Source organism: Ursus americanus, chromosome 7, assembly GCF_024610735.1.
Source record: "Ursus americanus isolate L20-20 chromosome 7, mUrsAme1.1.p, whole genome shotgun sequence".
Classification (NCBI taxonomy): Eukaryota; Metazoa; Chordata; class Mammalia; order Carnivora; family Ursidae; genus Ursus; species Ursus americanus.
Window position 1 is genome coordinate 48,375,023 of NC_142133.1, and position 24,719 is coordinate 48,399,741.

Sequence of the window (24,719 nt, forward strand, 5' to 3'; positions counted from 1 at the left end):
CTGCCTGAGAGTCTGAATCAGCACATCTGAGAATCTATTAAAAAATGAAAACATAGCTTCCCAGGTGGTTTGGACATGAAAGCCAGATTTGGGCTCACTGGTGAGTCACCATCCTTTGACCCCTGCCTGGAGTGATCCATGGTTGCTGTGGAAACCACTGAGTGACCCCTCAGCCAGATTGGATTTTACTTCTACTTCTTTTTTTAAGTACACAGCTGTTTCAAAAATAGAGGGCATTATTTTTGGAAGAGAAGATGTGTTTTCTCTCTCAAGATATTTATATTTAGAGAGGAAAAGCGAAGCCCCCAAAAGGCAGAAAGCTTTCCCATCTGAAACCAAATTCAACAGGAAGCGGGCATCCCTCACTACAGCAGCGCGACTAGAAACAACTAATGAGCAGTTATTTCCTGAGGCAAGTTTCAGACTGTCTGGAGCTTCCTTTGCCTCTCGTTGTTGTAAGGGCCCTGGCTGGGGGCCTGGGTTCACGGGCTTCCCTGGGTGGTCTGAGGGGCTGGTGGTGGCTGGCCAAGACGGTATCAAGATTCTGGAGGCTCCAGCTTGAGGCAGACCTGGAAAAGGATGCCCCTACAGAATTACCTTCAGAATCAAATTGACGCACATGTTGCTGTATGGCCAGGAGACCCATACTGAGCCGCCCTGATTAATACACCACATTTATGCTCTGTGACTGAGCGGGGCAAAGGGTAGAAACCCATGTTCCTTCAGGCTTCAGAAGCAGAGGAGATGGGGTGGAGAGAGAGGCCAGAGAAGTTTTCTGTAGCTTTATGTTGCAAAGATGGCTTGATGAATTAAGAATTTAGCAATTCTGAGTTCTCTTATCTTTCAGCTTAAAAATAAAAGCACAAAGTGGTTACAGCTCAAACAGAAGGATCTTGGCATTCACTGCTCTTTGTAACTCCTGATGCAACTCCTTGGGATACCAAAGCTGAATATCCCCTCCGAAGATACTCACTGGGATCTGTCACCTTGCCAGCAGCTATTGGACTAAGGGGGACACCTCACTACAGTGTGTTACAGAAGGAGCTGGTCCTTCTCTGAACAGGAATCATTCCCTTTTGGTTTTCCTTCTCTCTCTCCGCAGGCCTTCTTGACTTCAGGTGAATGATACTTTTCTAACAAACCTCAGCCCCAAGGGGTAAGTCCTTCTTCCAGAACTGCTCCTAATGTGCTTCTCTTGGTTCAGGACACAGAAAACCAGGTTCGGTCCCCTGATCCAGCTGGCTGTTGACATGCTCCATCCCACCATCCACTCAGAGCCCATGGAGCACCAAGGGGGAACGTCCTCTTCCAAAGCCTTTCACAACTCTGTCCCCCTTGCCTAAAACCATCAGTTACCACCTAGGACATACAGCTTCCCTTCACTCATATAACCTACCTCCCAGCCAGTGTGTCTTCCCAAACATTAGTATAACTGCCTCTCCTCCACCCCCAGCTGAAGGTAGACCCCTCCTCCACATCTGGACTGGGGGTAAGGACTGTCACCAGGAAACACAAAGCAATCTGTTGAATTTACTCCAGGGGGAAATGTCTACCGATTTAATTTTTCAGGGATGGGCACACAATGAGAAACTGACACAACGAAAAGGAGAACGTGATGTGAGAAGAAGCTAGGAAGGACCACAGAGGACATGAACGAGGCTGGATGGAAAGAGAAGGAAGTGAGGTCTACATCCCAATGTCCCACGTGCCCAGTGTTTACTTCAAACCTCCTCCAGCTCCAGTTGCCGCTGCTACACACATCCTCCTCCCCCACGTCTGAACCACTCACCTCATCTGGGACCCTGGGTTCCTCCCCCTGGGTCTGCTGGGCCACGTGTGCTCGGAGCCACCCACTCACTCCGGTAGTCTCCCCACCTGGCTATATTTTGAGTTCAGAGGTCTCTCCCAGTGCACCCTGGGAAACTGCAGAGAAGAGCTCACTCCCTCCTTTTTCATTTCCTCTTTCCCCCACACGTAAGCTCCAAGTAATTCAGAGGTTCTTATTCTGGGACCCATAATGAGTTTCAGGAGCTCTGGGAACCTCTTAATATTGCACACATCGTTCATGTGTGTGAGCGTGTGTGTGTGTGTGTGCGGTACGTGCATCTGCACAATTTTCTGGGGGCAAGATTCACCAATTTTTCCATCAGATTTTCAAAGGGACCCCCAAAAGATGAGAAACCACTGATTGGCCCTGAGCCTGTCCTGCTCGAGTTACATGGGTGACAGATGATCAGGACGGGCTGGAACGGTCGAGATGCTCACGCCCCCCCGCCCCTCCCCCCGCACAGTACCTTGGAAGCAGCCATCACAGCTGCGGTGGCCGCCACGTTCAAGCCCCGCTTCCCGAAGTGCACAAGGGCATCATAACTTCGGTCTTTTGCTTGGACCAGGCAATCATCGATTTCCTGTCGAAAGAAAAACAGAGGCACACTGAGTTGGAAGGTTCAAATAAATCTCTGTTCTCTCCTCCCTTCTGAGCCCTGGGCTTGGCAGCTTGCCCAATCACGGATTCTCACTGGGACTGAAAAGTCATACGCACTTTGGGGTGTGTGTTTGAGGGGAGGGTAGATAGGAGGAGGGAGAGAAATGGAAGAGATACAGGGAAGTGAAAGAGGAATTTCGACAGCAACTTACTGATCCAGGAAAGTTTTCTTTGAGCAATACCCTAGGATTATTCTTACAGTGCTCTAACCTTCCAGGAAGGGTCCAGGGTGCTGGATGTGGGCGATCCTGCCATTCTACTAGACACAGCCACTCTCTAAGGCACTGAAGGAACTGAAAGTGGAGAGAATGCCAAGAACCGAGCATCTAACCTCAGACCTGCCACTAACTGGCTGTCAGGCCTTACCAAGTGTTTAGCCTTCTGAAAAACGAGGACAGTGACAGTACCTAACTCATGGAGCACAGTGAGGATTACATGAGACCATTCCAGCGAAGCATCCAACACAATGGCTGGTTTCAATAAGTGAGAACCACTGTCGTCTTCCTATCTCAGGGGGTCAGGCCCTTGCGGCTCTGAAATTCTATTCTGTAGCTATTTCATACTATATCCAAGTACCTCCCCATGCAGGTATCAAGGGGAAAGAGGAGGACACAAAAAGAGATAAGTGCTACTTTTGTTGATAAGGGAGATCTTTTGACAGATAATGAAATAAAAGCAGAAACGAGAAGTCATCCAACAATATCCCCAGAGTTGGGGTGGGGGGGAGGTTGGAAAGAGGATTGAAGTCTCGTCCCTTCAGTGGCCAAAATAGAGGTTTACTTCAAATCTGCATCAACTCTGGCTTATTCTTTTCGTTTGTTTGGGTTGTTTTGTTGTCACTGTTTCAAGAACAGCTGTTTTGTACATCACTGTAGCTCATCTCTGAGTTCAGTAATACAATGACACTTGGCCTTGGTCTCATTTGAAGTTCAGGACATCAGTGCATTTCCTTTGCTTTGAGGTAGCCAATGGGACAGTCAACCCCGGTGCATTCCTTGTTTAAGACTTCCCCAGGAAGTCACCACACGAAGTTTTCAATGTGACCCCTGACTGACTCGGGTAGGGATTCTTGGCAGCCCTTAAGAGTCAGTCACCTTCACTTCAATGGAAGTGAATGACATTGGTGGCTTCAGGGTTAAGCCCGACATCTGGGGAAAGGGAAGTGCCAAGAGTAGGGATTTGACAACCAGGTCAAGACAGAGATCGCATTCCTCAAAACCCACCCTTCTGAGACAGGCAGTGCTGTATCCTAGTTCCTAAAAGAGATCTCAGAAATGTCTACAGTAGTCTGCTCGGCCAAGGAATATGTTCCCCTAAAGCCTCCCCCGGGAAGTCCAAAGTACTCAACTTTCAGAAACAATAGAAATTTAAATATATATATAAAAAAAAAGAAATTTAAATATAAAGCCACCTACAGTGCTATTTTATGTTAAAAATCATATCCCAATTAGTTTAGAAGATCATGTAATATAATTAATGAGTTATACAATATTGGACTCAATAATCCTGCTCCTGGCAATTTATTCTAAGACAATAAATCAAAAGAAGAAATTAATCTCTATGTACTATGGTGGTCGTGAATCTTTATGAAGATTAGATACAAATGGGTTATGTGCAAATCTGTTTAAGGTCTCAGAATTTAAATACTGTATCTATATTAAGTGTTTCTGTTGTTTTTTGGTATTCGGGGCTTTTTTGGGGTACACTTAGAATTTTATTTTAAAGAAAGGTTTATAGACTGGTATGCGTAAAAAACAAAGTTATCAAAGCAAATTAGTAAGACAGAGGTAATGCATTTATTATTGTATGAAACCTTAAAAAAAAAAACCCAATAGGGCACCCAGTGAAAGCAAATCCAGCAAATTACGTTCAGTGGAGATGTTAAACAAAAAATCATTTTACAAACAATGCTATTATAAGTAGCTTAGAATTAAATTTCTTTTCAAGAGATACAAGTTGTAATTCTTACTTGAATTCTTAGTCATTGCTGACCCTTTCCTGCAATTTATCCCTGTCTTATTTTTCCCATCTCTGGCCTTGGACAAATCTATATTTTCATTACAAAGATGTTTGTGAAGTAGTTCAAAGCAAAATAAACACAAAAGGTAAATAACGTGAGACAAATTATTATGACTGCTCTCATCAGTATTTACCAACTGATAATTACCAAAATAGCAAGGATTCCATCGGTAGGCATGTATTTGTCACCGAACAATACGGTAAACACCGTACAAGAAATTTCTTACCTTCCAGTGTCTGTCGGCAGCTATCTGGGTACTAGTTCAAGTCATTTAATCTCTTTATGCTTCCATTTACCTGTGTTATGTTTTAAAAGTATTTTTTAATCGTCTATGTAAAAATCGTATCTATAAAAGGACAGGAGCTGGGCATGATAAAAGGAAGGAAATTCAGTTTGGGGAGTTGAATGATGAGCGAATCTTCTGTTGCCTTTTGTTTCAATGTATGGAAATGTTTTTCAATAAGTAATGATACATATAACATCTTCTTGAGGATTTCACCCCTATTTCTAAACATGTCAGAAAAATAGATTCAAAAAAAAGATTAGAAGGAACAAATTGTTGGTGGCAGATATGAGACCACCGAGGGTCTCCTACAATGAAACACTCTGTCCTTTTTACTGACCGCTTTTTAAATTTTTTACTTGCTGGAAGCAGTGAAAGCATAAATTACCTTTTCTTTTGAAGACAGCGTGGGGTGCACAAACTTCCTGTAGAGGAGGCTGGAGCCTTTTGTGTAGGGGGACAGCAGCCAGGCTACAAACGCTATTTTTAGTTCATAATAGAATGGAAACCTGGAGACAGATGAGAAAATACATGTTCCGTTAGGTTCTCAGCAACGCGGCCCGAGACCCAGCAGCACAGACACCTCTCCTGGCCGCACACGGCCGCAGGCCCCCGGATCCCTCCTTTCTCCACCCGTGAATTGTGCATTGTAAACGCTTGTAAACACAGAGCAAAGGCCCAAGGCCTCCTTTTTTTTTTCTTTTTTTAAGATTTTATTTTTTTAAGTCATCTCTACCCCCAACATGCCCCCCCCACCCCAGGCCAAGGCTTCTTTTGAAAACAGGTTCTCGTTTTCTCTTTTTGTCAAAGCAAGCCAGGGATCCAGGTGCTCTCCAGCAATCACCCTACGGCCAGGCCTGGCAACCACTGGGCTTCCTGCGGGTTCTGCTTGTTGAGGTTGGAGCCGGCGCTGCAGCCACAGCCTGCAGGTTCGGAAGACCCTGGCCCTCTGTGCCCTGCACCCAGTCACTCATTCTTTACTGCTGGCCAAGAAGGCAGAAAACTCTGGAGGATGTAGAACAGGGAGGAGCTGACAAAGAATCTCCAGACTGAGAATCAAAGCCTCCCCTTGGCTGTCTTCTTGGTCCCCAAAGAGGTAGGGACAGGAGCCAAACTCTTGCCAGCCAAGAGGAGGCTGCTATTCACCCTAATCAATTCTACGGCAGGTGAACAGAACTTGATCTTTTTGGTGCCAAGAGAAGAGTTCAGGGCGCAGGTCACCTACAGTCCTGGAGTCGGAAGTCCTGCGTACTATTCATTTATTCATCACATAAACACTTACCAGCACCAACCTGTGTCAGCCTGTGCTGAGCACTGAGGACACCATGGTGAATAAGGAAGACCTGACCCCTGCTCTCTTGGAGCTTTCGGTCTAGTGGGTAACAGGTAAGAGTGCCTTGCCACCTTGGAACTGATGGTCCAGGCCCGAAGACAGAGATTGATCAAATAATGGCAAGTGATACAGAACAGCAACCTGAGACAGTGCCGTAAGGGGCCTCTGCCAGCCCACCTGGTGCATTTGTATGCACGAGAAAAAGCCAGCCCCTTCTGCTGGAGGCAGTCCTCGAGCACATGCCCAGTGAACCCGGCTTCATTTGAATTTCAGCTCCGCCTGCCACCCTGGCCAGATATCTTGTGCTGTGTACAACCTGTGCAACACTATTTGGCCGTCCTGATGTGTACTAATACCGTGTCTTTTTATTTTCTTTATTCTGATGCTTTGGCATCTTGGGACCTTCCTGACTCTGGAGAGACTGCCCCTTCCTGGGTTAGCCAATTCCTAAAGATAGGAAACAACTCGCCCACAAGCAAGCCTTTCATATGCAAACCAACCAATCCAGCGCCCTTACCCCAGCCACCTCGTTTATGAGCTCTCACACTCTGGGCCACTCTCCTGCTGCTCTCATCACCCCAGGGCCAGGTATCAGCCACCAAGGGACAGCCCAACACCCACTGAAATTATTCAGACTAGCTGATCCTAAACATGTTTCCCTGCCTTGCCTGTTCCTTCCGTGGAAACCACCATAAAAGTTCTTGCCCACACGTCCGACCTCTGCCTCTTGACTGACCTCACGGTCTGTGCCCCCTGTTTCTAGGCATCTGCGAGTATAACACACTTCTTCCTCCATGACAGTCATTTCTGAGTCTATGTGTCTTCCCATACCTAACCAAAATAAATCCTGGGTACCTAAAACATGATGCTCTGAGGGAAAAGGACACTGTGCTAGCCTGAAGAGTCAAAAAAGTAAATTCCTCTCACTCACCCCCTCTCCCCCTCATCATGCAGCTGAAAATAAAGAGCAATTTCTGGCAAGTCAGTTCAGAGCCTTCAACTCTCACACAGACCCCCAGATCAGCAGCTCCACCCACCCTGCTTTCCTCATCGAGGTCCCTGGTCCTCTGCCTTCTGCCTCCGGCAGGCTCTTCCCAAATATTCCCTCAGCAACTCCAGGACATTGTCATGTCAAGACTGTTTAACGTTTTACAGCCATCACAAAGAAGAGGCTAAAGGAACAGAGGCAGGATTTTCCCACATTTGAACCCTCCAGTGATTAATAATGGAGGAAATTTGGTCTTGAAAACAACTATTTACCAGCCCCCAGGGGAAAACAAATGAATCTAGCAAGCTCAGGCATCAACACAAGATACACACATAATCCCAGGGGATCTATCACACGGCAGCACTTGTGTCGCTTCTGTAAAAGATGTTTTAACAGGTAATGCATGTGTGTAGTTTTACCAGAAGAGTATACAACGAAGAGTCTTATTCCCATCTCAGACCTTTAGTCCCTTTTCCAAAAGCAAAAACATTTTCAGTAGTAGACTTCAAATGCCTAAGATATATAATCATGTGGGTATATATGACTCCTTTAGCACCACTCCCCATACGCACATGGCATTATTCTACAATCCTTTTCCCACATCACACTTCCTTCACCACACACACACACACACACACACACACACACCAGTATACTTCGGGGGATGATCTCAAACTGTCCCTGGAATCCTCACCTCAGGACCAGGACCTTGTCAGGTGTCATAAGGGTCTCCCAGCTGAGCCACTCAGACCCTGTGTTTCCCAGAGGCCCTTAGACTCACTTGGCTCTACCAGTGCAATCACCACCAACCAAGTCACCTTCCCGCTGACCTACCACCGTGCCAGCCTTCACCCAAAAAGTGGAGAAGGACCCAGCCCATTCCTTGATGCTAAGCCCTTGAACTGTCCTGACCTCTAGGATGTATTTGCCTCCCCAGGTACAGGGGCACAGCACTGGGGTGCCTGGGGGAGATGCAGGCTCCCAGAATCCTTCCGATGTTATACTTCACACTCCCGAGGGATAACTGTTTCTTAAGAGGGTTGGACATGTGATGAAATTGTCAAAACACATGCAATTAATGTGTACAGAAATTTTCTGGAAGAAAACACAAGTAACTTTTAACCGTCATATCCCTGGGGAGAGAGAATGAAGGCCTGGGGGAGGAGGGCCTTACTCTTTAGTGTATTGTTTCAATTTCATTTTGCCATGTGCTGTAGTATTTTGTAAATGTTAAAAAACTAGATGAAATCGCCTGTGGGTGTGGTGAGACAAGTCACCACCCTCTGTCTCCTGGGACCATATATGACTGCTGTTTACATCAATAGAAAGTTTAAAAAAGTTAACTATGAAGAGAGAATTGCCCTAGGGGAGTGGTGGAAAGAGGGCAGTGGGGATGAGCGAGGAGGGAGGGAACATAAAGGGAAGGGGCAATCTCCAATCCTGGAAGTGAACCAAAGTTAGAGATGCTTCCCAGGAAGCCAGAAGGTGCTTCCAGGTAGAACAGAAACTTCACTCTCGCTGCTGAGCTGGTGTCCATGTCCCTGGAAGGGGGAAATAGGGCTCTGTCTGTCTCATCAGCCTGCTCTGTGTCATTCCCAGAGCACGAGGGAGGAGGGAGTGGGAAGACTCTGTCTGAAGATGCTATGACCTGTAATACCTGTGCGGAGGAAGAGAAAGCAGGCCCAGGGCATGACCAGATTGCGGGCTAAAGCAGGCAGCGAAGGTTCCCAACCTCTTCCTGGCAGAAGAGGCACATGACCCTCGCTTCCCGTACATAAACCGCCAGGACAGCTCCTGCTACGATGGGCCAGATGAGGCCTGCACGCAGGTCGGGAAGAGGGGGATTCTACCCGTCCCTGCACACAGGCACCAAAACACCAGGTATCAGAGGCCCTCCGGTCGGGGGCAGAATTTTGGTCCCATGACCTTCTCATCCTGATGTTACTCCCACAGATACGTTCCCTTCACATGGCAGAAGGGATTCTGAAGACATAATTGAGATTAATGAGCTGACTTTAAAATAGGGAAATTGTACTGGATTATTGGGGGTAGGCCTGATCTGATAACATGATCCCTTAAAAGCAGAAGCAGAGCTCTTTCTCTGGCTGGTAGCAGAAGGCAGGGATCTGAGGCATGACAAGGATCTGACATGCCTTTGCTGGCCTGAAGCTGGAGTGGGAGGCGCATGTCCAGGAAATGGGGACCTCAGTCTTACAGCCACAAGGAACTGAATTCTGCCTACTATCCAAGTGAGCCTGAAGTGGAATCTCCCCCAGAGTCTCCAGAGAAGAGCCCAGGCCAGCCCACACCCTGATTTTGGCCTTGTGGGTCCCTGAGCAGAGGACTCAGTTGATTCTACCTGGACTTCTGACTCACAGAAACTGAACTAATATATTTCTGTTATTTTATATCTCCTAAATTTGTGACCATCTGTTACAGCAGCAATGGAAAGCTCATACGCTTCCCAAAAATCCAAATCAAATCAACTCCAGAAATAGCCGATAAGCATTTATTAAGTATGAAATTCTAAAGTTCCAGGGCCATGGGTAAACACACACTCCAGCTACCAGGGAGGGTGCATCCAACATTAGACCAGATTTCCACTTAGCCAAAGGGGGTGAGACAGAAATGCCAGCCCCTGGAAAGAGCTCATAAGACTAACACTATTCCCCCATGATATTCATGAGGAGAGGGACAGGAGGACAGCAGGATGCCACCCATACCACACACAGGACATTGTTCAGAGGGAAGAGGACATGAGGAGTCGGCCATGACGTTTAGCGGACCACACAGTCCTCACTGGGGGCCTGTTTCCCTCATCTCCCCATGGGGCACAGGAGCCTCCCCAGCACACCTCTGCACAATATGGGGCCTGACCCCTAGTACCAGCCCCTGCGGCCTGGGGAAGACAAAGGATGGCTCAGCAGAGTTCCCTCTCCGCTCCTGGAGACTCCTGGACACTCAGCCCCACCCTGAGTCTGTTGTTTATCTGGGTGCGTGGCACGAACGTATTAAATTAGGTAATCCACATTTCTTCCCTACAGCTTGAGGCCACAATGGCTGAGACCTCTATTTCTCCCAGTAGAGATGAAAGCCAGCCTTTTTGGGGGGAAAAACTATACACTAAGGTCATTAAGACCAGTGATCCAAAACAGGATTTATAGAAGTGGTATTCAGGTCTCATCCTTGGCCTATAACATCCTGGAGGGTAAGTTCATACTGAGCCTCTTTGGGTAAGGACTTTCTCCAAAATGGAAATATTTTTATTATTCTCTCTGATGATAATTGATCATGGTAAAAAAATTCATACAACACAGCAAATACAAAACCAACCCCATGATTCCAAGTTGCAGAAATAACTCTGGTTAATGGATGGGTATTTCCAAACTACTTTTAGTATACATCCACACGTGTACAGAGAAACTCAGGCCCTTTAAATAGAAACAAGATGCTATATGTTATCCACAGCCTCTTTCACCTTAGAAGATGCAATATATCAATACATGGACCTAGCTTATAATTTTTACTTGCTCCATTGCTATAATAGTGGCACTGTTGATAAGCAAAAAAAAAATTTCCATCAAAAGGGGATTGATAAAATAAATTATGGTCCCTCTATACCATGAAATTCCATGTGGCCATGTAAAAAATAGGTAGATCAACTTATGCTTACATGAAAGTATTCAAAAAATAAATTTAATAAACAAAGTGAGAACTGTTAGGTATACTATAATGCCATTGTTTAAAAAATATGTGTATACGTGTGTATATATGTACACACATAAATATGTTAAAAGCATATAAATTCTGAATAGTAGTTATGGTGAGAGTGGATGGTGTTTGAGAGAAAGCTAGTTTTATTAAAGGTGAACTTGTGTGTACTGTTTCTTTCCTATTTTTTTTTTTTTGATATATGAATGCTTCCTTACCAACTACATTAGTTGAAGAACTGTATTTTGCCCATCATTACATCATTATATTATAAGAACAATACCTGCTTTTATAAGGTCATTGAACAAATATTTCCTTGAAGAGCAACTTTACAGATTAATTTATTAAAACTATCCCAGTTAACATCCCTGCACTTGCTTCTCCATTCTGAAGTAAGGTTTGAGACTGCTTCTAGACCTTTCCCACCTCTCCACTGATACTAGGCAACATCTTCCCTTGAAAAGTCCCAAGTCCTAGAGTACTTACCAACAAAGGAAGATGTCGGTGAATGTCTCTGCTGTGGTGAAAAGTGCAAATATAATCCAGTACATCATCCATTTGACCTGTTGAAAGAGACAGCAATGGAGCTGGTAAAAAAAGGTCAAGGATAAATGGCGGGTTGCCCAACATCAAGAACGAGAGGCTCGGATCATGGATGCCAAGGCATGCATGTCCAGGCAGTGTATCCTGCATCTGTAACCCCTTCCCCTTATCCTTCCCACAGCTCATTTTCAGTTCCACTCCAGACCTTGGGGCCACAGGCAAACAGGCTGTTTCCACAAATAACCTCAGCTCAAGGTCAAAGCAGATCCTGGGTGACCATCTGTAGCCTTCACATGAGCCAGGGAGACCAGCAGACCAGGAGTGACTCACGGTTCAGTTAGGTCATTTTACCAAGACTAACACCAGGTTAGTAAACTCTCCAGGCCTTAACGGAGATACACTTTGGAATGAACTTTAATCAGACCAGACTTTCTGGAATGGAATGGTGGTCACTTAGGAATGGTTTCCTGTGGAAAAGTCTCACATCCCTTCACAGAAACTAGATTTTTTTTTTTTTAATCTCTCCCATATGACCAACCTTTTCCATTTCAACTGCCTCTCTCCCCCAGTGGAGGCCTTGGACCCCTGTCTCCGGACCTACCGTAAGTGTTCTAACTGCTTCCTTTGTCTCCTGGTTTCCCCTTCACCAACTCATCCTATAAACCACTCTTTGCTAATTTCCCCAAACCAAGAACTTATCACAGGACAGACAGAACTCATTTTGCCTGCAGAACTGGAGAATGAAATTCGAGACTGCTAAAGAAGCTAGAAATTAAGAGGGAAAAATCCTGGAGAAGGAAGTTGTCACAGTCAGATGCTCTACTGACTGAGCCAGCCAGGTGCCCCTGATTTTTTATATATTAACCTTATATCCTGCAGCCTTGCTATAAGCTTATATTACATTCTATAAAGAATGTTGAGTTTTGTTCTAGTAGGTAGTTAAATTCTGTATATCATCTTGACCTTGTGGCAGTTAAATTTTACATTTATTGGGACAGGAGTATTTCAGTTGTGTCCTTAGTCTTAGAGCTGATCTCTTAGTGCTGGGATGTAATTTTTATTACTTAAGTATGGCCTTTTAGATGTTTCAGTGAAAATTCCCAAATGTTTACCAAGCTCTTCCACTTGGCAAGACTTGAACTCTAAACTCTGTTTCTACTACAGTGGGAAGAAACTACATTTCTGCTCAACTTTTCCAGCTTTCCAATTTTTTTTTCTCAGCCTACCACAGAGTGGCTGACTCTGTGCAATTTAGGGGCCACACAAAGACTTAAAGGAATTTATATGTGGATTTTGGAGCCTGCCCCCTTATAACTCAATATTACTTTTTTTAAAAAAAGTATAAATATATTAAAGAATCTACAGGAAAATGTAAACATATTGAGTGAAGAGACGGGGGATTTCAAGAGAAAGAAGGAAACTTTTTTTTTTTTTTAAGATTTTATTTACCTGAGAGAGAGAGAGGGAGAGAGATCATGAGCACGGGGTAAGGGTAGAGGGAGAAGCAGATTCCCTGCTGAGCAGGGAGTCCGATGCAGGACTTGATCCCAGGACTCTGAGATCATGACCTGAGCTGAAGACAGATGTCTAACTGACTGAGCCACCCAGGTGCTCAAGAAGGAAACTCTTTAAAAAGAACAAATGATCTCTTCAAACCAAAAAACCCAATATTTGAAATTTTTTAAATTACTGAATGGAATTAAGAGCAAACTGGATGCAAAAAAGAAAAAATCTCTGGACTTGAAGATAATAAAGTCAATAAAGGCAGAAATCTAGACTGGAAAAAAAGTGGAGAGGCTCAATACCCGTGGAATAGCATCAAGCCGTCTAACGTATATGAAATAGGAATTTCAGAGGAGAGAAAAAAGAGAATGGGACAGAAAAATTATTTGAATAAATAATGACTGAAATTTTCCAGAACAGATCAAAAATAGCAATTGCTATCCACAGAACCAGGGAACTCAGAAAACCCCAAAGAAGATAAATCAAGAAAACCACAGCCAGGCACATCACAGTAAAATTGCTGAAAAAGAAAGAAAATCTTAAGAGAGAGTGGGAAAAGATATACTATATACAGGGGGATGACAACAGATGACGTTTTAACAGAAACGATGACTAGCACAACAAAAGGAATAACATATTTAAAGTGCTGAAAGAAAAAAAATGTTAACCTAGATTTCTACTCCCAGCAAAAATATCTTTCAAAAATAAAGGCAGTTCTGGTGAATGCCCATTTTCTTTGTAACTCTGAAACATGTGTCTCAACAGATTACTTGAAGGTCTTTATTCAGAAAAAACAAGACTGTCCGCTGGGAACCACCTTGTTTTAATCCATCAAAAGTAACTGCTGTCTGAGACCACATGCTGCCAAGATTACCTGCAGCAGGACAGACTCCTCAGCAGGGGGCAAAGGTCTTTCCAACTGGACGTTTCATGGCATGCTGGGGCCCAGGATCCAAGAACTCCCAACACTGGTATCCAGACACACAACCAGGAGCCTGAATTCCCACTCCATTGCCTTTTTCTTTTTAGTATTCAAACCGTTCTATTATCTTCAATTAGAAACAAAGGACAATGATGGAGAACCTGAGTGCCTCGGTCAGTTGAGCCTCCGACTCTTGGTTTCAGCTCAGGTCACGATCTCTGGGTCGGGAGATCAAGCCCCTTGATCGCTGGGCTTCGAGCTCAGCAGGGAGTCTGCTTAAAGATTCTCTCCCTCTGCCCCTCCCCCCCATTCATGCTGTCTCTGTCTCTCTCTCTCAAATAAATAAATAATCTTTTTAAAAATTTAAAAGCAAAAAAAAAAAAAAAGCCAAGGACAATGACAACAACAATAAAAAAATCCCTTTCCTTGACACAATCCTTAGCTATAAACTTGTCTAGTGGGTCGTCTATACATGCAGTGTCTACTTCCTCATCCCCCACTTACTCAGCGCACTGCATTCATTGCATTAATATTGCTCTCACTGGGGATCCCACTTTGTAATATACTTCAAGGGAGTGTAATGGACCCTTTTTCAGGTTTGTTTGTTTTGTTTTACTTGATTTGCTTGACTTTCAGATGGATATGACACTGTCATTTCCTGAAAAGCTCCCCCAACACCACAATTGCTCTGGTTTCCCTCTTGACTTTCTGGCTACTTCTCGGGTTCATCAATTCCTCCACAAGGCTTTGTTCTAGACATTCTCTTCTAACTCTGGACAAGATACTCTCCCTGGGAAAGCTCTGAATTCTTCACCTCACGCAGCTAATCAATCACCAAGCTCTGTCACTTCCACCCTGTTGAACCTATCTTCCTCTCTCCATCCTCTCTGCCATTTGCTTACTTCAGACCACCAACATCTCCTATAAAATAGAACTACAGCCTTTAGCTTGGTCTCTAAACCTCTGACCCCTTACTAATCTGTCCTCCATATTCCATTCAGAATGATCTTAAATCCAAATTTGATGATTCTCCCTCCTAAAGTCTTCAACAGTTCCTTACAGTTTTTAAGATGCAGCCCAAATTCCTTAAATTGGCTTCCAAGTCCTTGCATGAACAAAACCCTAATTATCTCTGTAAAAGCTCCCCTCCACAATACTTTATTGAATTTTTCACTCCAGTTATAATGAACCTCTTTCAGTTCTCTGAACAGTGCTGCTTCTTTTGCCTCCAAAAGTCAGCTCTCAGATCTCAGCCTAAATGTCATTACCTCCAGGAAGTGTCCAAAGTTTGGGTAAGCACCTTCTCCTTTCCTCCTCTTACAGTGTCTCATACATGGCTCCCTGTAATAACACCTATTACTCTGCTTTGACAGTACCTGTTTATTGCTATGCTTTTCTTGCCAGACTGTAAGCTCCCTGAGAGTGGAGACAAGTTATTTTTGCACATCACCGTATCTCTAGTACCTAAAACAATTGTTGGCACATGGTAGGTATTCAAGGGATATGTTCGAATGACTCAATTAGGATACTGACATTGTGAATGGGAAAGACAGGATGGTTTTTAAATGCTCAGAAAGAATATACTTTGGGAAATACTGGGTTAGGTGGCTTTTTGAGAAGAAAGGCAAAATTAGACAGCTTGCAAGGCAACAGATGTTCCCCACAAGGGCCTGCTGAATGGATGGCCGGGTATGCATAGGAGGAAAGGGGCTTATTGAAGTTGGGGCATAGTGTGATATGGAGCCACTCACACCAGCAAGAGGGTAAAGAAACAGGTGATTTAGGGAGAAGAGGTTGAGCAACATAAGGCTGAGGGGAGCCTGAGGGTTCTGGACATCCACGAAGAATGCCTAACAGGTCACTGAAAAGATAAGACCAAATCTCAGAGAGGAGGTTGAAACTATGGACGAAGATGAGGGAGCCATGGTAAAGAGGAAGCTTGAAGTGTTAACTAAAGAAGTTTCTGCCTTGCACTCCTTCACTTTAAATACTGTCATGCAGAAAGAAGGGTCTGAGAAGGATTTGCTGAGCCTAACAGGGTAAATGGAACATGTGACCCAGAGATGGAAACCATACATAAATTACCAGGAAATGGTTTTCCCCAACATGCCACAGAGAAAACATATAATACCTATTTTTCCAAGGTTTCAAATAGAACTTGCCAAGTTTGAGGGATTCTATGTAATGCTTCCTATAAGATGAGGCGGAGCTTGGGTAGGCCAGCATCCAGGATAGAGAGAGGAAGCTATGGCTGATTTGAAGAGTAATGTCCAGGAGCAACTCCAGAGCGGAGAGCTGACCGCATGACTGGGAAGTCCCTCTCAGCTGGTCAGGGGCAGGATCCAGGAGTGAGGAGATAGAGAGAAGCTGAGACCCTAAACCATAGCAAGAGGGTGGGAGGCAGAGCCTGGAGACTTCTCATGAACCCCAGAGGCAGGCTGAGATGCCCCAGCTCGTCAGACTCTACCCCCAGGGCTCCTGGCAGCCTGCAAAAGGCCTTCCCCATGGGTTGGTGTGGTCATCTCTTTAGCCTCGCCTCCCCTTTGGATCCTCTCCTATGCCAGCCACACCAATATTTCTTAAGTCTTTCACACGCTCTTTTGCGTCTGAGCCCTGCTTCAGCCTCACAGAGAATTACCTATGCCGACGACTGAGAAAGAAAACATATGAGCCTGGTTTACCGATGACTCTGCACCATCTGCTTGTATGAGCTCACCCCGGACAGAGCTGCACAGCCAGGGGTAGCCCGGAGAGAGTAGCAAAAGCGACAGTCCCCTGCAGGCAGAACTTTGAACAGTGCACTTAGCCCGGAAGAAATGTCTTGAGGTAATGCCTTTACAATGTCACCAGGTATATTAACTATATTTTCTTATTTTCTGCATTCTCGATGCTCTGGCCTCTGTGGCTTCACTGGCTGGAGAGAGAGCTGCCCCTCCTCGGACGAACCGAGTCTGAGATAGCAAAGGATGTGCCCTGGAGCACACCTTTCACAGGCAAACGGATCAGTCCGGAGCCCATACTCTTTTTTTTTTTAAAAATATTTTATTTATTTAACAGAGATAGAGACAGCCAGCGAGAGAGGGAACACAAGCAGGGGGAGTGGGAGAGGAAGAAGCAGGCTCATAGCGGAGGAGCCTGATGTGGGGCTCGAACCCATAACGCCGGGATCACGCCCTGAGCGGAAGGCAGACACCCAACCGCTGTGCCACCCAGGCGCCCCTGGAGCCCATACTCTTAAACTACTTCTTTCACAGGGCTCTCACAGGTTGTGCCAACGTCCCCCAGCCCTGATCACCCCAAAGCCCGCCGAGACTATTCAAACTAGCCAATCCTAAGCCTGCTTACACTGCCTAGCCTTGACTTTCCTACAGACCCCACCGTAGTGTTGCTCCCTCTGACTCATGATGGACGCTGCTGTTTCCCCCACGTGGCCCTCCGTGGCATGCTGTGCCTTCTACTTCTGGGGAAACGGTAAGAACTTCTTCCTTCACGACAGTCATTTCTGCATCTGCATGCCTTACCATACCTGATCAAAACCCCAGGAACGTTCTAAGACACCAGGTGAGGACTGGCTTGATGGTGAGGTACTTGGAAGGGACGAGACTGAGAGACTGGTGTTGGAGTCGTTTGGAATGATGTGAAGAGGCCCACAGAATTCAGACACTCGCGGCTCCTGCTCTGCTCATCGAAAGCCCCCCGTGGCAGAGGAGGCTTCTGGTGATCAAGCAGATGAGATGACCAGCCCTGCGGACATCAGCTGGACACTTTCCTCAGGACGACAGTGCATGGTCAACGTGGTCACGTACCAGTGGCCATGGGGAAGGGACAGAGGTAGCAGGTGGGCTTGGCAACGTGGAATCCCTCTCACCGAGGCTGACCTGGCCACAGCCACTGCTCAGAGACCAAGTTACCAGCAGCAGCACAAGCATCTCCATGATGGTACCAGATCTCACGGCCCCAGTCAGACTTCTGGGAGCAGGCTCATCGTACCAGGCCCCTTCCCTTACAGAAAGGGCAGCAGAGTCTTTTCTGGAATATTCACTTATTCTGCATGCAGACTTGCTTTTCCTGCTGCCTGTAGAGTAAGCTATGGACTCAGTGTCCTTTTCTTTCTTTCCTTCTTTCTTTCTTTCTTTCTTTCTTTCTTTCTTTCTTTCTTTCTTTCTTTCTTTCTTTCTTTTATTATGTTATGTTAGTCACCATACAGTGCATCATTAGTTTTTGATGTGGTGTTCCATGATTCATTGTTTGCCTATAACACCCAGTGCTCCATGCAATACGTGCCCTCCTGGATACCCATCACCAGGCTAGCTCATCCCCCCACCCCCCTCCCCTCTAAAACCCTCAGTTTGTTTCCCGGAGTCCATAGTCCCTCATGGCCTTTTCCTTTTGATGCATGCTGCCCAACACTCCTTCTAACAAGGACCTTCTTTTATAGGAAAAGAAACCCAAGACAATAGGCTGACACTTTGGGGAGTCTCTGATCTTCTGTGTGATTGAGGCACTGCCCTGGAGGGTGCAGTTTCTTCCACGAACCAGTAACCAACACATGCTTCTGCAGCTTAGCCAGAATCTAAAGGTTCAGGGGCCAAGGAAATGAGAGCAGTGTTTCTTATGGGTGAGCCTATTGCCAGCTTCTTGCAACTCAAATTGTGGCTCACGGACCAGCACCATTGGAATCACCCAGGAGCTGCTTGGAAATGCAGAATCTCAGGACCCAGCCCAGACCTAATGGATCAGCATCTGCATTTTAATAAAATCCTCTGTTCATTCTATACGCACACTGAAGATTGAGAATCACTGGTCTAACTGACTCACAACATTTTTGCTTTTTACCCTCAAATCTCTGAGTTCTGCTTTTTAATACTCATAGTACCTGGGCGGGGGGTGCTTTCAGCAGGGATACAAAATGATTCAATGACGTGGAAGCAGAAACGACACTCTTACCTGGCCATTTCAGGACCACCATGCCTCCAGGAAATAGACAGTAAAGGGGCTGATCCTGATTATCAAGGGGAACCAGGGTTGCTGCTACCCAGTGTGGCAGGAAGGAGGGTGGATGGAAGCTAAGGATCCTCTGGAGGGATCTGAGTGTGATCACTTGTGTGAGCGAGTACCGCCCTGTTCAGAGGTCAAAGTCAATGGACCATCACCACAACCTGACAGAGGCGAGAATACAAAGGCCTCAGATTCCCCACAAATGAAGATTTAGGCCACGCCCCTGGTAAGGAACCCCACTCACTAAAGCTCCCACTGAAGACAAAGGGAACATGAATTAGATGGTAGAAGAAGGAAGAAATCGGAAAAACTGTGAAAGAGTTTGGAATGGATGTTCTGCGGAATGCTAGGTGCTATCCAGAGCAGCCTTCCGAATTGTCTTCATTCTACAGGTGTCTTGTTTGTCAGTATCTTTGAGCTGTTTTGCAACTTTGTAAGTTACAGAAAACATGCAAATGATTTTGTCTGTGGAGGTGCAAATAAATTTTATTCAATGGAGGTAAAATTGATCTCCCAACCCTCCTCCAAAATCAGCTGAATATCTATTAACAGATTCATTTAATCATTTCTGATTTCTTAGACACGTTCTTTGGAGTCTCCTTTGAATTTTTTTTAACACCTTACTGGTTCCTTTATTAATTAGTTAAGTAAGTAAGTAAGTAAAACTTTCAACATGTGTCAACTTTATTTTTGTACAAGAGTCATGATTTTACCCTTTTAAAAAAATTATCTTTTAACAAAAGACATGAATACCAGCTATGAACTCATGACTACTTGCATGACTAAGGACTATAGCTTCTATCCATATTTTCTTCCTTTCTGTATTATGTATAGATTTAAATATTTTAACTAGTTTTATTTTTACGTATTCTCTTTCTCTCCCTCATATAGTATATGGGGTATGTCAGTGATGGTTCACTTGACAATTTAATTTTTAGAGTGCTGAATATTAAGATCAGAGCCAGAGGAGGAGAGGACTTTGCCAGAGATACTGGATTGGTGCTGGACTCAGCTGAAAAAAATTGGATTTGCCAAGTACATAAATCATACAGAATTTTTGCTGGAAAGTTTTTTTGAAGCCAAAATATGGGCAAAGGAGGGAATGTGGGTGTTGAGCAGCCAAAGAGGTAACTGTAATGGAGAGATATCTATATGTATATCTCTATTTGTTTTTATTTACTGTATTTATTTGTTTTTACTACCGACATCCAATGCCTTCCTAATTTGGGGAGGGTCTTCCAGCATGAGGATTGTTGTGGGAGGCAAGCCCTGTTATATAGGCTTAGAAAAGTCAAATGCTCGATTTAGGATTTTGAATCTGCAGGGAATGTTCCAACGGCACAGATAGCTGGCAGCCAGCCTCCCTGGTGGTGACATCGGCAGCACCTTCCTATCCAGAGCCTTCCTGTGATGTGAACTTGGCTGTCACCGAGAGGCTGTCATCTAAGTGAAATGTGACTATGGAAGAATGGTCAGAGATGCTACCCGCTGGCTCTGAAGATAGAGGAAGGGGCAGGAGCCAAGGAACGCAGATGGCCTCTAGGAACTAGAAAAGACAGGAAATGGATTCTCCCCTACAGTCTCCAGAAGGAATGTGGCCCTGCCTGATTTTAGCCCAGTGAGACCCATTAGACTTCTGGCTTCTAGAACTGGGAGATAATATCTTTGTGTTGATTTAAGGCACTAAGTTCATGGTAATTTGTTACAGGGGCAATAAAAAACAAATACAGTAGGCTACTGTAACATTCCAGGGAAAATATGATAAGAACCGCATTTACGAGAGAGTGGCAGCACAGGAGGAGAGACACCTGGTTTGAAGGACCATTAGGGGGATAGAGACAAAGGACACAGTCAGCAACCAGGTGTGTGTATAGGGTCGGGTGGTGAGGGGGAGGCAGAAGTTGAAGGCAATTCCAGGTTTTCTCTTGGACAAATGGATTTATTGGTCAAAATGAGGGAAAGAGGTCAGTGTAATGATGAGTGTGAATGTGTGTAAGAGTGCATGTGAAAGTGTGTGAGAAAGTGTGTAAGAGTGTGTGTGAGCATGAGAGTGTGTGAGAGTGAGAGAGCATGAGTGTGTGGGAGCATGTGTGTATGAGAGATCGTGTGAGACTGTGAGTGTGAGACTATGTGAGAGTGAGTGAGAGAGCATGTGAGTATGAGAAGTGTGTGGGATATGTGAATGGGGGAACATGTGTGAGAGAGTATGTGAGTGTGAGTAAGAGAACACTTGAGTGTGTATGAATGAGTGTGTGGGAGTATGAGAGGTGTGTGTAGAGTGTGTGAGAGTGAGAGAGCGTATGAATGAGTGTGTGTGAGAGTGAGTGAGAGAGCATGTGAGTGTGAGAAGTGCGTGTGGGTGTGTGAGTCGGAGAACATGTGTGAGAGAATATGTGAGTGTGAGTGTGTGAGAGCACGTGAGAGAGTTATGGGTGTGTGAGTGAGAAAACGTGTGAGAGCACACGAGAGTGTGAGAAAGTGTTGGAGGTCATGTGTGTGAGGGTGTGTGCGAGAGCACGTGTGACAGCATGTGTGAGTGAGCGAGAGTGTGTGTGCACGTGAGCAAGTGCAGGAAAAGCAGGCAGATCTCTTCTCATACTACTCAGCTCCTTTCTTTCAATTCCATTTTACCAAGAAACCTTCTAATCTTAACTCTCCAGCTTTCCCTACTGGGAACAACTCGTGCACATGAGCCAACACAAACAGCTGCTCTGCTTGCCAGTTAGATTTTTCACTCTAAATTAATGAATTGCCATTTTAGTCATAAACCAGGCTCCTGTGAGTTTGGTCAGAGCAAAACAATTTACCAGGGTCTGATCTCTCCCAGATGAGGTGACAGAATTGAGTTTCTGCCCCTGCAAAGTGGAGGATCAGACCGTGAACCACGGTGACCCTGATGATGCCTCCTTACGTGGCACAGCTTCCCTGCACCCTCGGCTGCAAGGGGTCGGGAGAGAGACTTTGCGAGAGGCTGCCTCATGCTTTACCCCTGCGCCAAGCCAACTGCGAATCATGAGGTTCTCCTCTTGCAACTTAACAGCTATTTACAGTTCACACTCAGATTCCCTCGAATACACCAGGGACCCAGTCTCCACAGAGCCCACCCCCATCTGGATCCCCTGCTTAGCAGGTGCAAGCCCAGGCAAGCAGTTCAGGGAAACTGAGGGAACGGGGCCGGCGGTGGGGGGGGGGGTGAGTTCCGGACGCAGTTGACCCGGAGGTGGCTGATTTTCATCATAAAGACATCCTGGAAAATCTGAGAAAGAAAGCGACTTTCAAGTACGCTTCATTTCTTTACCTGTGCCAAACTTTCAAAGTGACTACTGAGTTAAAGAGGGAGAGCAAAGACACTTTGTCCCCCACAACACTGGGGGCCAGGATTGTTGATAATCACCCCTCAGATTAGGAAACCAAGGCTCTTGGAAGTTAAGCTTCTTGTCCAGCTTTGCATCCATCAAATGTCAGAGCCAGCACTCGACTTCAGACTCTTGCTGCCCAAATTCACATCCTCTGTAGTTTGACCTGGGTTTCTGTCCCGCATGGGATGGGGCACCCTTTCCTCATCAGCCACTCCGTGCAGGTGTTTGTCAATCAGGGGTGATCTGAGGATTCTCCCGCCCAGAGGTACCCAGCACATCTAGGGCTGTGACGGTACCATCCAGCAATAAAACAATCCTCCAACCGATAAGTACACTGAATTCCCCTCCTATATGCTCAGTCGGCTCTCTGCTAGGTGCTGGGGAATCTGATGAAAGATGATGACCAGCCCCTGTTCTCAAAAAGCTTATAAATCAACAGTTTAAATCATGGGGTACTCAGATCACACAACTGGAATGGGGATCATCACAGAGTCACGAGGACCTGAGCTCCTGCCCCCCACGGCGGACTATCTCCCAGTAACAGTGGTCTACACAGTGTTTTCCAGACAAGGAAACTGAGGCTCAGCGAGGTAAAGTCATTTGTCCAAGGTCATTTGTGCCGTGGTGTGTGGCAGCCTGGGTGGCCTCTGACCCCTGATTCCGTTTCCTCTTGCCACACCTCCCTTCCATTCTCTGGTTCTACAGGGGTCTAGATGTGGGGAGGACTCCTGGTCCACACCAGGCAAGCCTCATGAGAAGAAGAGTAAAGGAAGGGCTCCTCTGCCCTGCTACCAGTGCCCGCACCATGGAGGGCATCCTCCTTCTCCCGTTACTTCACACGCAGCTTCTCCACAACCATCGGGCCCCCACCCATCAGTGCTACTTACATATTCTTTAATGTCCTTCGATTTCACAGCCTTGTAGGAATAATACGCAGGGTAAAGGGTGCCAAATATAAGCCTGGAGGGAAAAAAGAGAGAGACAAGAGAAACATGATTTTCATTCATCCTACTTGATGGGAAATGTCTGACTTCAACGTCAAAAGCAGCTCTCCAAGCTACGGAAGATGCTGCTGTGTGGCTTGGTCTAGCTTTATGAATGTCCTGAAGGTTTCTGCTCATGGCTGGGCCGCACTTAGAAGCCTCTGTCTCCTGTACAGCTGCACACCCACCTTCCTTCAGTCTGTGATTTGGCAACGTAAAAGAGTGATTCAGGGTCATGGAAGCCAAAACTAGGGGTGAGAGTGGGGGTGGGAAGCCAAGCCGAGCAGCCATGACCTCTGAAATTAAAGGTCAAACTCTCCTCTCCTGCTGCTAATCCCCACTGATGCTCTGTAAGGCCCACCCACACCTTGGGCTCCCTTATCCAAAAAAAACCTTTCCACTTCAAGTTCCTTCAAATTTCACTCCCCTCACACTTGATCCCAGCATCCTGCAGCCAGAATCTGCTTTTCAAATTGTAAATGCAATCTTCCCGAGACATATCCCCACCCTGCATTAACCCGCTTCTCACTGCTCTTAAGAAGCAGAAGGAAATACAACGACCCCAGCATGGCTGTCTAGGCCTCTGCTCTCATTGACCACGCCCACGGCTGCATGAGGTCATTAAATAGTTAGACTCTCAGCCAAGCCCCAGAGCTCTCCCAGCCCTCTCTCCACCTTGCCCCACCCTCTCTCAAAACCTTTGCCTCTGCTGTTTTTGCTTTCTGGAATTGTCCCTTTTCCTTCTTTGCTGGTTAATGCCTATTCATCCATCAGATCCCAGCTCTACGCCTTCTTCATGGAAGACTTCCCTGACCTCCCCAACTAGGTCAAATCTCCTACGACACAATGTACACACTACCAAAATGCTCTTTTACTACTCTCTGTGATGCTCTGATTGACAACATCTCCCGACTGAATCTCCAGAGCACAGAATGAATCTGTTTTGTGCAATAAGGTGTTCTCAGCATGACCAAATAGAAGGCTGTCAATGGGTATTTTTAAGTGAATGAACTGACCGAATGTTAGAGCTGGAAGGGTTTAATCCTTTCACCTGAGAGATCAGGTCACCTCCCAGGTGTAAGCTGACTAAGAACAGAGCCACCCTGGTCCCAGGCCCTACAGGAGCCAACATCTCCTGTAACAGCCCCACAGATGGAGCTTCTAGGATCTTGCAAGGTGTCACCATACTCAGGAAGCCCAAACCCATGGCTTCCTCATCAGGTTATTGAGACGTCATACACTGAACTCCCCGTCCAGATTCAATGGACCAAGCATGGGTCAGCTTTCCCATCAGCTCTGTGGCCAGGTAACACCTTGACCTTCCATACTCATCAGGTTTCCAGGGAAAAACAGAAGGTGAATGGAACTGAGTCAGTTTCTGATGCTGAAAGAGAAAGGGTTTCGTAACTGACTCACACGGGCCTTGTACCACGTGCTTTATACGCATAACCTCAGTCCTCAGACTGGCCTGGTAAAAGGAACCTCTGTTATAGACAGGATACCAACACATGCAGCCATCAGCCACTCACTTGTCTAAGGTTGTGCGACCATAAGGAGTAAAGCAGGGGGGCCAGGACCCAGCCAGGCTGGC

The 24,719-nt window shown here is 45.8% G+C and overlaps 1 protein-coding gene across 6 annotated transcripts in view; it reads right to left on the bottom strand.

Moving 5' to 3' along the window:
• The window catches only part of REEP1 (receptor accessory protein 1), a 100,336-nt gene that overhangs the window by 31,345 nt on the left and 44,272 nt on the right, over window positions 1-24,719 (bottom strand). For all 6 annotated transcript variants that reach the window (XM_087863646.1, XM_045808867.2, XM_045808865.2 and 3 more), the window contains exons 2-5: window positions 23,033-23,105; window positions 11,307-11,383; window positions 5,177-5,297; window positions 2,295-2,408 (exon numbers count right to left, since the gene is read on the bottom strand). In XM_087863646.1, coding sequence (XP_087719772.1) covers window positions 2,295-2,408; window positions 5,177-5,297; window positions 11,307-11,383; window positions 23,033-23,105 — 385 coding nt within the window. The remainder of the gene's footprint in view (window positions 1-2,294; window positions 2,409-5,176; window positions 5,298-11,306; window positions 11,384-23,032; window positions 23,106-24,719) is intronic.